At 48.8% G+C, this 15,733-nt stretch overlaps 1 protein-coding gene across 3 annotated transcripts in view; it reads left to right on the top strand.

Moving 5' to 3' along the window:
- Nucleotides 1-3,843: 3,843 nt before the first annotated feature.
- Nucleotides 3,844-15,733, top strand: part of ABCA5 (ATP binding cassette subfamily A member 5) — a 35,358-nt gene continuing 23,468 nt past the window's right edge. Inside the window, exons 1-8 of one of the 3 annotated variants that reach the window (XM_040530970.1) lie at nucleotides 3,844-6,722; nucleotides 9,693-9,880; nucleotides 10,367-10,480; nucleotides 11,234-11,438; nucleotides 12,583-12,741; nucleotides 12,960-13,057; nucleotides 13,402-13,631; nucleotides 15,101-15,242. In XM_040530970.1, coding sequence (XP_040386904.1) covers nucleotides 10,376-10,480; nucleotides 11,234-11,438; nucleotides 12,583-12,741; nucleotides 12,960-13,057; nucleotides 13,402-13,631; nucleotides 15,101-15,242 — 939 coding nt within the window. In that variant the 5' untranslated portion in view covers nucleotides 3,844-6,722; nucleotides 9,693-9,880; nucleotides 10,367-10,375. Of the gene's footprint in view, nucleotides 6,723-6,920; nucleotides 7,039-9,692; nucleotides 9,881-10,365; nucleotides 11,439-12,582; nucleotides 12,742-12,959; nucleotides 13,058-13,401; nucleotides 13,632-15,100; nucleotides 15,243-15,733 lie in introns of those variants that run through there. The other 2 variants (XM_040530971.1, XM_040530972.1) reach the window with 2 other exon arrangements.

Genomic DNA, 15,733 nt, shown 5'->3' with positions numbered 1-15,733 from the left:
CGTGGCCGGGCAGCAACCACGGCGGGGAGACGTCGAGCTATCCTGTCCAAGGCAATCCTATCCCCTGGGCAGGATCTTGAGGAATTTGTCATCATTTTTTAGCTGAGGTCAGCCCCAGCGGAGGTGATTGCACGAGGACGGGTGGACACCAGCTGGTTCCCTCCTGCTGCTGGGGCGCAGCACGCACACCTCACCTCTCCTCCAGAGCATGAAAAGTGTCGGTGCTGAGCAGGACGAGTGCTCTGCTGGCCGTGGGGCAGGCAGATGGGGCTGGGCTCAGCTCCAGCAGGTGAATTTGCCCCAGGAGTTTCTCCAGGATGAGAGGGACCAGCCGGGCAGAGGGGGGCTCCGCGGGGACGGCTGGGGATGGAGCTCGAGGAAAAGCCAACAGGAACAGCGGGTGCAGATGCTGAGGAGGAGAAAAATGCTTTACGAGCGAGGAGGTGAGAAACAATGAGCCGTCCTAAGCACGGTTGCTTCTGGGAGCAGAGACCATCTGCTTCTCGTCCTGAATGGTGCTGGGCGATCGCCCTCGTTCTTTTGTTCCCCAATTTAAAGGGGATTGCAGGCTGGGAGCGCTGTGAAAGCCCAGCAGAGTTCCTGAGGGTTCAGCTCCACCGTGGCTTTTGTTCTGCGTTGCCTCTGCCACTTTTTTCCCCGGCATTTTCCCTTGCAGCCGCTTGCATGCCACGTGTTGTCCCACCTCGGATGGGTAGAAGTGCAGGGGGACACCGCAGCCAGCAGCGCGCTGCCCCCGGGCAGGTGGGGAGCTCGGGGGGGACACTGACCGGAGGGGCGTTGACCAGAGGCTGAGGGCTTCACAGCTCTTAAACGTGGTGGAGGCCGATATACAAAACCTGCTTACGGCTTAGGAACTGAAGAAATAATAAAGTGTTAGAGCTACAACCCCAGCTGGATAAGAGCATGGGCTAGCACGCTTTTCCAGGCAAAACAAAGGCGGTGCTGGTCTCTTTTAGGCTAAAGAAGAGGGGTAGAGATGAAGGTGCTCTATCTCAGACTGCTAAGAGCCATGCCACGTAAGCCAGGTAGGATGTTGTATCATTATTTTTGAAAAACGTGAGGCTGATGACAAATTAAGCAGCCTCATACCACTGGAAATCACTCACCTGGGAGCTGTGTTTCCTTTGCATGCTGGTGTGGGGTTTGGATGCTGCGAATATTGCTTGTTTGTTTCCTGTTTGGACTCCCTCCTTTCTGCACTCCATTTGTATGCATATTTTACATGTATACAATTTATATCTATGTAAAATATACATATATATGTATGTAAAATAGCTTCTCTGATTACTTTGGTGAAGCAATGGACCAAAACGCATCCTTCGGGCACCTCAGGAGCACTCAGGGCAGCCTGCAGCCCATGCCTTGCTGGATTTGCAGGGCTGGCGCTGCTCCTGTGGGCATGTTGGGCACTGCCAGCCGTGCCAGGGGCATTTAAATGTCTTTTGGGGTCATGCACAGCACCTTCAGGCTCAGCGGTGGTAAGATTTTGCAGGCATCATTTGGAGACCTGGCAGTGCGGGTTGGACAGGAGCAAGAAGCAAATCCAGACTTTCCTAAATTCTGCCCGGGCATGAATATCCAACCCTTTTGGTAAGGTTTAGGCCAGCACCGCACTCCCTGCACCCAGAGCAAGGAGGGAACATTGGAAAGGTTGCTGCAAGACCAGGGTGCCCTGAGCTGCCCCAAACGAGCCCCCGGGGCTGGCATTTGCCCCCGGCTGGCTCCGTCCATCCCAGGCAGAGCCAGCAGGAGCTCGTGGCAGTGGCTGTGTCGCTGCCTACAGATGTGGCTGCAACTTTTGGCCCGGTGGTGGCCGTCCCCGCGTGTCACCTGCCTCGCTGGTGCCCAGCTTGCTGGCTTAGCCCTTGGAATTTGTGGGGTTTTTCGCCTTGTCTCGCATGTCTTGCGTGTCATAAGCAAAACTGACTCAAAAAGAGTCACAGCCATTTAGCGAGCTGCAAAATGCTGCCATTCTCAACAGCATTTTAACCCTTTTCTTTTCATGGGGACGAACTGCTGCTGGTTTTGGCCTGTGCTTCACAACCTTGCCCTGCTGGTGCATATCAGGAAGGGCTTTGGTGGCCAAGAGCTGGTGGCTTTGGCAGTGGCAGAGCACCCAGGTACAGAGTCTGCAGGTACAGCAGCTGCAGACATGTAACAGGGAGTGCTGACGGAGGTCGGTGTTTGCACAGTTCAATTTTAGTCTCCTTATAGCTCACAGAACGAGGCAGGCCACTAAATTAGGTGCTCTGATTTACTGCTGAAGGGCTTCCCAGGCAGACAATCTGGGCTCTAGCACTAGATGATGCATTTGCATCATCTTTATGCTTATATGCAGGCTTATTGATGCAAGCACATCATTTCCAGTAAGTATGGAGTGTATTTTCTGTCTTACAAGCCATTGCCTCTGCTCTGGGGGATGGAACAACAGTTTATAGACAAAACTACCCGATAGCTGAGGATGCGCTCTGAGTTTAGCCGTTTACAGCAACTTGTCTGATTAATTAAACACCCAGAATTCCAGCCAGCCTGCTTTTTTAACAGCTTTGCTTTGTTTCTATCCGGATGAAGCTACAGCAGTGAGCAGAGCTGGGAGGCAGACACAGTTTCTGCACGCTGTCCTGCAGTCCCCAAAAACCATGCGTGGAGCACAGAGGCTTTGTCCTCCCCAGCAGCACCGGGCACACGGGACGCGCTGGCTCCAAACAGAAGTGGGACACGATGGGGAACTCGAGTTTTGCACGTAATTTGGTTCTAGCTGGCACAGTCTGTAGCAGCAATCCTTCGAGGAATTAGAAGAGCAGTTCTTCCAGCTTTGGATGCAGGAGGAGACTTTTATTGGTTGAGTACATCCGTGCCTTCTTATTGCATGAGAAAACCATCCATGATCTACAGTATAAATCCTTTTTTTTTTTTTTTTGTACTAGTGCTTTCTGGAAGGTGAAGGTACTCTCAGCAGAGTGATGGCACAGCAAGGCCTCCCGGCAGCCGAGGTCCCAGTCCCCAAGTCCCTGCCGCAGGGGACAGGCACAAGCACAACCAGTGCACGAGCCAGCTCTGCGCACGAGAAAATAGGCCTAAACATTAACAGGCAGTGGGCAAGGAGCAGGACTCGAGTCAGCTCACGAGCAGGTGGTGAGTCCAAAGGAAAATGCAAACCAGAGCTCGGGTTTATCCGGGTTTGAATCTGAGCAGTTTCTGTGGTAGGCCTCTGCCTCTCAAAGGGCTCTGCAAAGCTTTGATAAAAAGAGAAGCAGTGAGGGAGCAGCTGCTCACCTGACGGTTCTGCATCGCTGGACAAAATCATTTGAGCATTCCAGGTTCTTTTTTGCAAACTCTCTGCTGGCTGTGCGGAGCACTCGGGGCAGGCGTGCTCCCTCCAGCCGTGACATAAATGCCACCGGGGACAGAAGGGACACGTCCACCACACTGAAACGAGAATAAGCTTCCAGCTCGGGCCATTTGTCTCAGATGCTGACCTCGTTCTTTTCTCTGAAAGCAGCGCAGGAAGGGCTGGGTACAACTCCCCGTTGATTGCCAGCAATAAAACCTGCTCTGATGTGGGCATCTGCCTCCAGCCCTGCTCCACGGCCAGGTGCAGCAGGCACCGTGCAGCCCTTCCGCCAGCAGGCTGAGCAGGGACACGACCCGAGTATTTACAAATGGCCCTTTGCAATTTTAACTCTTTTTTTTTTTTTTTCTTTTCTTTTCTTTTTCAATTACAGGCTGAGGCACTGCCTACTCCAAGAAAGGAAATTCGGTTACTTCGTGCTTCCTTTCCGAAACGCATTGTGTGCATTAGGACTGCAGAGCACTGAGCGGCCGTTTCCGTAACATCCCGTGCACTGAATTCCCTGAGCGAGGGCCCAGTGGCCGTGCACGGCTTTCTGCAAATCACAAGATCCTTCAAAAAGAAAGCGGAAGAGGTGTCATCTGTGCCTGGTGGGGCACGGTGCTGTTTGGCACGCGCTGCGGCAGCCTCAGAGCTCCCCGCACACGGGAGCCACGAGGATGGGAAAAAATTCCCACTGCTTCAGCACAAGCCAGCAGGCATTTGTGTGCAAAAAACAAAGGGGGGATAGCGTAAACACAGGCAAAATACTGAGTTCAGGTGGTCAAGATGCATTTAAAGATTGGAATTCTGCATTCCAAATCCAAACTCCACTTACGCTGTGCAGAACCAGCACAGAAGGAGCTGAGTGCCAGCAATCACGCTGCCGTTAGCCTCGGCGGGGCTGTGCCGGCCCCAAGTAGTGGCTTCTTTCTGCAGCACCCCGCTCAGCCTGTCCCCTCTGAAACTTCTGCTTCCCTGGGGACAGATACCAGAGGCTGAGGACAGACAGGCCAGGAGTGCAAAGACACACGGTGGGGCTGCGCAAAAGCCAAGGATGGCAGCAAACTGCACCCCAAGCATGGTCTTGGTGCGCCCCTGCTCATCTCCCTGCCTTTTCAAGAAGCTCAGCTCAGGCTCACGTCTGAATTATTTGTTGTCACCAAACTCACGTAACTCAGTGGAAGCAACAACTCTTTCAACTGCAGCGTGTTTGCACTGAGCAGCAGGAAGAAACGTCCCAAAGTCTGAAACAAATGCGTAAATGTCTCTGCTCCCTAACGCTCGTGTCTCCAGGTGTGAACTCACCTCTTGTTTGTCACGGACTGTTTTGTACTGATGGAGAGAGTCTGCTGCAGAGGGAGAGCCTCACCGTTTGAAGTAAGCAGAAACTAATTTCCCTAAAAGAAAACAGAATCTATACTGCCAAGCCTTCGCCCAGCCATTCGCATGGTTTTGTTGCACGGTGCCACTACCTGGGTTTGGCTGCTTAGATCTTCACCCCAGTCAAACAGATGGAATTGCTTTCTTTTGTCTTCAAAGATCTTTTGCCAAGAAGTAAAAGCTGGAGAGGTTGCTGGTGAGCACTGTTTGCACTGAGCGGTGCCCATCCCCGCCTCAGATGCGGGCTCCTTTTGGTTTCGAACAAATTACATCACCCCTGCCTTTCTGCACCTATAAATGGAGATCGTGTTTGGGGCATTCGAATGTACAGGGCTGTAGGAAAAATTAATTCGGTAATGGTTTTAATGTGCTTTGAAGATGAAAAGCATTGCCCTACATTAGGTGGTAACTGCTCTCCGCAGGCTCTGTCCCCGCTGCGGTTTGACTCCCTGGCACGGTCGGTGCCGCGTGGGGCTCTGGGGCTGTCTGGCTGCAGCAGCACCCGGTGCGAGAGGTGTCCCCTCTCTGAACACAAAATATATTGTGGGGGGTTATCTTCCCACGTGGCAGAGCCCAGGAGCTCCAAACTCTGCAGCTAGAACATAAATATGAGTAGTTAAAACTCTTCAAGCATAAAAAGAGACCACAACAAACATCAAAGTGACCAGAAGAATTCAGCCCCAGCCGGGCTTCTCTGCTATTTAATGCTAGTTGGACGACGATAAGAAGTTTGCTTTTGTTTTTATTTTTTTTTTATTGAAGCTCGAGTTATGCCAGTGTATTTACTCAATATTCATTAAGCAAAACGAAAGGGCATTTTTTAAATTAGATTGCTTGTATCTACTGCTCTTTGTTAAGGTGGAAACAAGAAGAAAAAATGTTTCCAGTTAAAACAAGCCTTTCTGATGGTTGTTGCTTTTTTTTTTTTTTTTTTTTTTTCCCCTAAGGGATTGCTAGCATAGAGATCAGGTGGAATTTGATCATTTTGTGTGTGTGAGGTATCCCGAAAAGCCTGGCCCCTGTGCTGCCCGGCCCAGAGCCACACTGCTCTCAGAGGACACCTGGTGGAAGCAGCTTCTTCCTCCCCCCAAAAGCAGCTCCCCAAAACCTGTCCATCCCAGCCCATGGGATTTCTGCTGCTCTGGTGCTGGCGGCAGCGGGGAGCGGAGGGGAGGTGGGGAGAGGTGCCAGGGGTCCAGGGGGAACGCGACAGGGAGCAAAATCTGCAGAAGGTACATGATGAGTTGTGGCTATTTTCAGTCGGTGCAGGTGAAAGTATGAATGCAAAGGCTTCTGCATGGCCATGCTAGCCACACCTGTAAACCGAGCTTTCTGCTTAAATATGGTGCTTTGAGATCTTTTTTCTTCTTCCGACATGGATGCAGACTCCTGATCTCAGTTTTCCAAGTAGAAGTGTTGAGCCCAAGCTGTCATTACACTGCTGCACTTCAGTGCAGGCGTACACGATGCTCGTGCAGCTCCTCAGGTGCACAAACCCATCTCTGGCAGAGGCTTCCAGGCGCTGGCTACAAACATCACCCACCCAACGCCGTCCTCGCCCGGAGGAGAGGTTGCTGCCCGCAGCCGGTGCTTGCTGGAGCACCGGGAGCTGCAGACGCACACAGCATCCCTGCTGCAGCCCTCCGCGACACCCCTGCCTTCCCTTTGCAGCTCGGCCGTCCCCAGGAACTGGGAGGCAGATCGCTCTCGCCGTGCTGGGACCGTTCAGACCTCGGCGTTTTGGATCTCCGAGCATCCCGTTGGGCAGCACACGGCCGGGCATGGGCTAAGGCGAAGGCCTGGCCCGAGGATGACGAGAGCGCTCGCCGCAGAGGGGAGGACTCGGTGGGAGCCATCACGCGCCAGCGAGCCGCGACGGGCGACGACACCCAGCCAGAACTCGGGCGTTTGCATCCAGGGCAGCGCTGCCAACGCTTTAATTCCATTTTTGATAACGCGAGCAAGCAGCGGAGCTCTCCCCATGCAGGTAGGAATGCGCGGGATCAATCACGGCGGCTCCCTCTCGCCCCTAAACCCCCGGGGCGTGCTGAGGACACCCCGGCATCCCCCAGCACCCCATTTTTTGGCTCTCCCCGCCTTCCAAGCGGCGGGGAGGCTCCAGGAGGGGCTCCCCCGGGACCCCCCGGGGGTGCGCGGTCGGGCGGCTCCGCTCCGCCCCGCTCCGCCCCGGGGCGGTGGCTACGGCACGGAACGGCCCCGAGCTGCGGCCCCGCTGGAAACGCGACGTTCCCGGGCCGAGCCGAGCCGAGCCGAGCCGAGCCGAGCCGAGCCGGGCCGAGCCGGTGAGTGCCGGGGGGAGCGGGCATCCCCGCTGCGGGTGGAGGTGGGGGGCGGCGGTGGCTGCACCGGGGGGGGGGGGTGTCGACCCCCGAGGTGGGGAGGGGGTATAACAAGGGTGGGGAGGGAGGAGGGAAAAAAGGAAAAAGAAAAAGGAAAACAAAAAAAAAAAAGGAAGAAAAAAGGAAAAAGGGAAAAAGGGGGAAAAAGGGAAAAAAATAAAAAAGGAAAAAAAAAAAGGAAGGAAGAGGAGGAGTTTTGCTGCACCTGTGCGCGTCATCGCTGCCTAGTAAATGCTGTGGCGTGCTTATTTCGTTATGCATTCCTTCATTATGCATTGCTTATTTCATTGTGCACCGTGTATCGCGTTCTGCATTTGTTCGTGACGCGAGGGACCCGCTCTGGAAGGGGCCGGGGGGGGCCGGACCCCCGCAGGCAGCGCCCCCCGAGCGGGGCCGTGCGCTGCGGTGTAGGCTGGGGGGGGGCGTTTGGGGTCGCCAGCCCGAGAAACAGCTGCTTCCCTTGGGCTTCGGGTGAGGAAGGAAATTCAGCCCGTTTTTTATCTTTATTTTTTTTAATAAGCATAAATTTAGCATTTAGCTGAAATAATGTAAGACCAGTAAAGAGCACATCTGGAGTTTTTCTTAAGTATCGGTTAAGCTATTGTCTTCTTTCAACAAGATCTTGTGCTCTTGCCTTTCTGCAGGTATTGTTGTTCACTGATAGACTTTGTTTTCCTGGAGCCACAGCTCAGTTGGCTGAGGCTCCCCCTTTTTTATCTAAAAAATAAAAACCAAATGTGACATGCAGCTGTCGAGCATAGAGGTTGACCCTTAAAGAGAATTGTGAGGTTGATGTCCAGGAAAGAGAGGGAAGCCTTCCTATTAGCTGATCGTCCTTTTCCCCCTGTAAGAAGCACAAGCATCTGCAGTGTGGAATTAAAGTATGAATGCAGTAATTTCCTTGAGATGCCCACGAGCAGTTGTGTTTCAGCCGCTTCTCCTATCAGCGCAAGGCCACAGGGAAGTGGCTAAATTGATGGGGACATTTGCAGGTTAAGAATCTTTTCATTTTGTCTATTGCACTTACTCAAATAAATGCCTTGGCAGCCTTTCTCTTTTCCTATTCAGCCTAAGTGTTCATTTTCCTGGCCTGGACTTTTTGGGGAGGCTTTTTCACCCAGCTGTGGTTCTTCACCATTCAAGTGCTAGTTCCTCGGCGCTCTCAGTAGCGTGTTACGTAGCCTCACCGGCTTCTTTGGAGATGGCAGATGTAGTACCAAGAAATGAATTAGCATTTTTAAAATGACTCTCCCTCTAACCTAAGCGATGTAAATTGAAGGATGGAAGCGTTCCAATGAAGATGTGGAATTGCTATTGTTGGTGGTTTTTTTTTTTTTTGGTTTGGGTTCTCTTTTTTTTATTGATGGGTAGAAAATAATTAAAGAAGCAGCAAATGGCCTCAGTGGTTGAATGTGATTAAATCAGTTCTGTCAGTTTTCTGTATTTCATTAAAATAGTGAAGTGGGACCGAGGGAAGGGTTCGCTGCTTTAATGCAGCCGCGTAGCATTCAGTAAGGACCTCAGTGGAGCTTCTCCTCTTGTAAGTGCTCTTAAAATCTGCTTCTGAGAGCAAACAGTGGAAGTCCAGGCACTTAACAAAGAGTGTTGCGAGCAGAGGGAAGAAGCACTTTGGTTTTTATGACCTATATGCAACAGCTGCTCTTCTGGATTTCTACATGCCTCTGCCGCCATTTTGCATCATTTTTTGGTTGAGGGTATCTAGAGATGCTGTATGCAATCTCCCACAAGAATTAGTTACTAGCATAAGTTGGTATTTAAGCGTTTTTTTTTTTTTTTTTTTTTTTTTAATCAAAGAAACATTAATTTTTAAAGTAGGTTCCCTGGGCTTTTACTGGAAGCACTCAAGGTGGTAGGCGGGCTCCCTTCCAAGGCATCGGTTTCAGCGCTGTGCTGGCGGCTCTCTTGCAGGTCCTTGAGCCTCTGGTGCCTGCTACAGCCACGGCCCTATGCAGGACCCCAACCCCACTGCTGCAGTCCACCTGCACTGAGCTTGAGGAAGGGGCACGCAGTAGGTTTGGTGGCAGGAGCTGGCTTTACCCCTCTTTTCTTATCGAATACGCGTGCTCCGATGCTGCTGTCCGCGTATGAGCAGTTTGCTCGGAGTGTTTCAAGCTGAGCTGATGGCAGCGGTGCTGACATCTGAGCAACCTCACGTGTTTCTTCAGTTAGATGAGGCCAGCACTCCAAAAATAGTTTTCCATATTAATATGCTGCTGAGGGAGGAAGCTTAAACCATGTGTTGTCTGATAGATAACAGAGAAAGCATGTCCTGCTACAGAGCTGCTCCCAGTGTGCAGTCACCAAACGCAGGAGTCTGCTTGTTGGAGAAGTGTCGGTAACGAAAAAGCCTGGAATGCAGATAAATTCTTAACATTTAAGACTGTGTTTTGGGTGAAATGTTGAGAAAAGATGCAGTCGCTCACCTGTGGCTTGTAGGCGTTGCAGCAGGTGGGACACATGGAGCTGGAAGTGGTGGTGACAGCTGCTTGGAGCAGCTCAGTCATCAGGCCCGGTGGAACCCTGCACCCGTTCTGCTGTCGGTGCTGAGCAGCTCACGATTGTATTTCCACCTGCAGGTGAGGAGATGGAGAGGGATGTGCACGGAACCGTGACCCCGAGCCGCTGACAGCAGCCTGCTGGGGGTAAAGGCAGCTGCTCACCAGCTACATCTTGGTGGAACGGGAAGAGCAACTTCAATTGTCTTCAGTTTTTCCAAAAGCTCCCGTTCAGCACCAGTGCAGCGTGCAGCTGGCCTAATGAAAAGGTAAATTAGGAGAATAAGTAGTGCTGGATCCGCTCCAGGAGTAAAAGGGGTTGCTCGTGGTAAAATGAACAGTTAGCCTGGGGTGAGGTGTCTCTTGTTTTTTGATGCGTTGGTCTGGCTGGCTGCCCTCAGCTCCCATCTTGGACACAAGAATTATGTTCTGAGATAAGTACTTTTGTTTTTAATTTGTATGTCATAAAACGAAAATAAGCCCGGTTTGGCTTGGATCCCATGAGCTTGCGTAGAGCTGACCCTGCCTTTGGGTGGGGATCGCTCAGATGGTATCCCGAGGTCTCCCCCAGCCAATGTGCCCAGCTCTCTTGTTGGAAATGAGTACTATCAATCTCTTGATGTAGCAGGCATCTAACATACACACTAGTGGACATTTTTAGAGATACTAAACGATGCAGCTGCCTGGCTTTTGCTTTTTAAATTATCTTGTTACTTCATGTTAGTTTGTTGTTGTTTTGGTTTTTTTTTCTTAAGACTTGAAAAATGGCACCAGATGCTCCGAGAGAAGCAGGAGTATGGAGGCAAACCAGAGCTCTCTTGTTCAAGAACTGGCTTGTTAAATGTAGGACAAAAAAAAGCAGCGTTCAGGTGAGCGGAGTGCTGGCTGGCTGCTGGCTGCCTGTCTGCGGTTATTCAGCACTGAAGTGGTTCCTGAGTTGATGGCAATGCTCAGTTTTATTACAATATTTCTGAAGCTTCGTGGTCTGCTCTGAGTTTTGGTTTGAAATAGCCTTTTCATAAAGAATTTCATGATCCTTTGGCTGGAAAATTTTCCCAAGAATATAAGGCATTATGCAGAATATATCCTTGTATTAATAATGCAATCTCACTGCATTTTCAAAAACATTTGCACCCCTCCTAGAGGTCAGAACTGTCCAGGATAGCAGGACTAGACCTCTCCAGAAGATTTTTCTATTATAACTGTTTAGCCATTGCACAGGTGATGTGTACAATGAGTTTTGAGGTGAACAAGAGTCAGTACAATGCTTGACTAATTGTTTAATGGATTGTGGGTTGTTTTGTTTCTTTCCAAAGAGCATAAGCTTGCTGATATTCGAAGCATGCAGAATTATCCCTTTGTATCATAAAATGGCTTCTCAAGTTACCAATGCATGCGATTAAAATCCTGCTTCAGTGCCAGAGAAGGATTTGGCATTGAAATCACTGTTACACTGAGGACATTCAGGGAACTTTTCGAGAACGTTCAGGGAACTTTACAATCAAGTAATTAAGCCCACAGTCTCTTGTCTAAGCTTTGTATAACTCAGACAAATTATTCGTAATTCTTATTTCTACAGCTGCTCTTGGAAGTTTTAATTCGTCTCTTCCTTCTTTGTGCAGGAGATCCTTTTCCCACTCTTCTTCTTGTTTTGGCTCATTCTAATGAGCATGATGCATCCGCACAGGAAGTACGGCGAGATCTCCGACACCAACCTCGGTACTCTGGACACCTCCATGCTGGTGAATTTTGTCATCGGATACACGCCGCCCACCAGAATGGCACGAGAAATCATGAAGAAGGTGGCTTTCGATAACTTCGAAGACGGTACTCGGAACTAAGCAGTTGTTTTTTCTGAATATATCTCACTCTGTGGCTGATGTTTAGAGAGGGAGCTCGCTCTTGCTGCTAATGATAAGATAAAAAGTGTTGCTTTTCCATCACAGATAGAGAACAGACTGTGAAAGCAGTTTTTGCTTGGTTGGCAAATGTTCTGGCACTGCCTCCTGCAAGTGGTTCCCATCCTCCTGTTGCAGACAATGAGTGTTTTATGGCTACAAAAAAAGGGTTTCAGAGGGCCCAAATGCAGAGCGCAAAAGGCCCCTGAACCACCCTAGGGCTGGATACACCTGTCCATGACATCCCAGTGCAAATTCAGGAGTTGATGCTGTTCTGCAGATATTTTAGGTTGAGTTTTCTATCCCATAGCTGCTATCAAAACTTTTTTTTAATGATGATTCCAATTAACACTCTCACCTTTTCTTTTGAAAAGTACATACATATATATATTTAAAGTGCTGTGCACAGCTGACACATCTAGTCGGAACTGATATATCCCAAACCATTCTGACGTATTTTTAGTTTGGTATCTTTCAATCTCTTCCTGGTGTTATTCGCACTTCAAAGGTACCGCTGAGAAGCAGCACAGCCTGATGCCTGCGTTTCATTACGGGTATCCTCGTCTGCTTTCTGCCTTCGCAGTCCATCTCCCTTAAAAACTGCAGCTTCTCTTGGCATGCAGAGAGCTGCGGTCCTCTGCTGAAGTCAGTGGCAGAACACCCTCTTGTCTTGCACGTAGCCCTCTGTCCCAGTTAATCTGCCCTTCTTGAAACACGGTGGTACCCAAGGACAAAATGTTGGGCAGGTGGTGGAGATGTGGGGCAGGGAAGTTGCTGGAGCATGAGGGGTGGGGAAAAAGGATTGGGGGGAAAACTCAAGGGCCTTCAGAAGGGGAATTCACATTTCCCTTTATATTGCCCACCCCAGTACTGAGCTTCAGTCTTACAGGTTCCTGTTCAGGAAAATTCTTCCTTTACTAGGACAAAAATACAGTTCTATATATATCCCAAACCAAGTAAATCATTAATGATTAGCATGGCTTTTTTTTTTTTTCAAATAAACAGCATTGCACAGTTTTTCTTCCTGTTGCACCGTTACCTAAGTCAACATGATAATCTCTTCCATCTCACAGGCATCATCACGGAGGAATATTTAAGCGAAGAGGAGCTGCAAGAGGCCAGTGCTTTCAAACCCTCGAACTTTGTGGGCGTCGTGTTCAACGATGCCATGTCCTACCAGCTGAGGTTTCCCGATACGGTGGCTATGACTTCTGTGTACACAGAATCAAGAGGTAAACTATGCCTCGCTTATACATACTCCGTAAGGGGATGAACTGGAAAATCAGACCCTCTTTTTCTCTGTTGGTTTGATAGTTTGTGTGTGTCATTTTTTGGAAGTCGTTTCCACCTCTTAGAAGGTGCGGCCTCAAGCTGCACCATCTTTATGTTGGGGCTGGGGCAGCTGCAAGTCCAGCTGCTTGCTCTTCAAAACACCTTACTTACTCTGCAGCCAGTTGCTCCAACCTGCGGAAGGGTTGTGAATCGGTGACGTACTGGAGCTCAGGATTTACAGCTCTGCAAGCCTGCATCGATGCGGCAATTATACAGGTCAGTCCGAACAGATAACGCAACAAAACCACTGGGGTTTGGCTCAATGAGCTGCCTCAGTTCTGAGTTTTTTGCGATGTTGTATATTAACTGTACAATGCCGTACCAAAAATCAGCTTGAGTCTGACGAGCTGGCGGACTGCTTCACGTGTTTTGCCATATTTTATACAGAAATGTTCTTGGCCTGCTGAATAACACCAACCTCCGTCCTTGTGTCCAGATGAGCCCAATGCATCAGAGCGGGCATTAACTGCCGGGCTCGGTGGCAGGCACCTGTGCTGCTGCTCGGAGCAGGGCTGTGAAACCAGCCACAGCATTAAAACAGCTCTTCCTTTTCCTCGCAGTTGAGGACCAATCAGTCTGTTTGGGAGCAGCTCGAACTGACAAGAGCAACGGTTATGGGAGAGGCAGCAGTGGTGGAAATCGACAACTTTCCTCGCGCCATCATTTTAATTTACCTAGTAATTGCTTTCTCACCATTTGGATATTATTTGGCAATTCATATAGTGGCAGAAAAGGAGAGGAAGTTAAAGGAATTCTTAAAAATATTGGGACTTCATGATACTGCCTTTTGGTACGTGAGTATTTGGTATAGCCCATTCTTTAAAGAAGAAATACAAAAAATAACACTTTCTAGTAAAAGTGCTATCCTACCCTCAGTTTACCAATTGTATTCACTTAATCAAATTAATATTGCAGCAGCTTAAAGGTGAGGTGCTCTGCAAAGTCTAACATAGAGATGTGGTATCATAAAAATAGGAATGTTTCAGTAAATAACTACCAGAGTAATGCTGCTGCGTTTATCCATACCAAGTAGCGCCAGATTTGGAGGCATTAAAGGAGTTGCAGCATGGTGTTTTTACATAGTTTGCTTTTATCGTTGTCAGCACTTTGGCTCAATAACTCCTTTCCTGGAGGATCAACAGGTAACATGCAGTCTTTCTTCAGAGCCTATCAGCAGCATTTCCCCAACACATAATTAAGGCAATCTAACTCTATAATTTTAACGTGCCACGAAGAGCAGTCTAAACAACAAGTTTTAATTTGCTTTCTTACTGTGAGGAAAATTGTCCTACGTAGCACAAAGCAGTTGGCTTTGTGTGTTTTTTTGCAAATAAGAGGACATACTAATTCAAAAACATTGATAATTGTAGTGATAAAAAGGGGTTCGCTTTCTGCTTCCCAGCAGTTGCCTACAGCAGTTTAGCATCGTGCCCCACTGCACCATAACAGCCAGCTGCAGCTGTCTTTTTTTTCCTCCTGGTTGTTTTTGTTGTGTTTCTGTACCAAAGCCCTTTCCTGACGTTCGGTTCTGTTTTTCTGCGGTGCCTCCTTGGTGACAAACCTCATTTCCCACGGGTTGGATCCTTTGTGGCCGTGCTGGTCGACCGCGGTAGCAGGCTGCACGTGTCGCTCTTGAGCATTGCGGATGTTGAGAAAAGTGTTTTACCTTTCTGCTTCAGGGACTCCCCGGGTGAAATGGGTGTGATCTGGTAATGCAGCTTCTGTAGGCCACTGGAAAAAAAAATCAGAAACATGTTTGGGAGGAAATGCGTTATTTTTACTACCTGCGTACAAACTGCATCTGTTTGCTGAGGTCAGAGTTGCTCACAGGCTTGCAACACCGCTGTCAAAAAGGGAAGGATTTTATTACCTGGCGCAGCTACTGGAATGACTAGTGTGTTAAATTTTAAATAGAAATTCTTTAATTATTGAAACCTACTGCTCAGTTGGTTAAACTAGGAAATTAATCATGTAAGTTCAAAAAAAAAAAAAAAAAAGCTAAAAATCATGAATCGTCCAATTGTTCATCTTCTGGAAGCAGCGGGTGCTGATGTCTGTGCCCTGATGCTCAGAACAGTCTCAGGGACGTTTACAAGAGCCCTTTTCATTTAGGGGCGCTTGTTTTGTTGCAAGCCTGGCCTGTGGTGCAGCTGCCCGGAATGTGAAAGAATTGTAGTTTTAGCTGGTTTTGCATGTGAGTAGTTCTGGCTGCAAATTCATTCACTGCTTTCTGTTCCTTTTTTCCACTTTTGCTCATAGGCTTTCCTGGGTGCTTCTGTACACGAGTCTGATCTTCGTCATGTCCATTCTCATGGCGGTGATTGCGACGGCCTCCTCGCTCTTTCCCCAGAGCAGCGCCTTTGTGATATTTCTCCTTTTTTTCTTGTATGGCATCTCTTCAGTAAGTACACCTGGTCCTGCTGAATTCGGCCATCCCATCCACAGGTTTTATCCCCTCTGATCTTGTTCTCTCTACTAAACAGTCTGGAACAAACGTCGCTTTCTTAGGGCAAGTGTAATGTTAAAGCCCTAATTAATAGAGAATTGATTTATACAACAAATTGCATGTCTGAGTTCATAAACAAATATTTTTACATTGGTTGCTTATGATCTGTCACTTTAAAAAAAAAAAAGGGGGGGTTACTAACTGGAATGTACACACACACTCAGCAGCATGGCTCCCTATTTCTCTGGTTTCAGTTTCTTTTCTGTGCCATCACCTGGCATCTTTGGGAAATCTGTTGCTCATGATTGTCTGTTTTTGAAGGAACTTGGGTAAATGGTGTAGTGGCTGTACCAGGAAAATTGTTTGATTAGCAGAGGCAAAATGAAGCTGTGGTCTTTCTAATTTAATTTTCTATACCTTGTATTAATATATTTTTTAACATATTT

Source organism: Cygnus olor, chromosome 18 (genome assembly GCF_009769625.2).
Source record: "Cygnus olor isolate bCygOlo1 chromosome 18, bCygOlo1.pri.v2, whole genome shotgun sequence".
Taxonomy (NCBI): Eukaryota; Metazoa; Chordata; class Aves; order Anseriformes; family Anatidae; genus Cygnus; species Cygnus olor.
The sequence above is the reverse complement of the archived record's forward strand: the minus strand, read 5'-3'. Positions and strand labels throughout refer to the sequence as shown.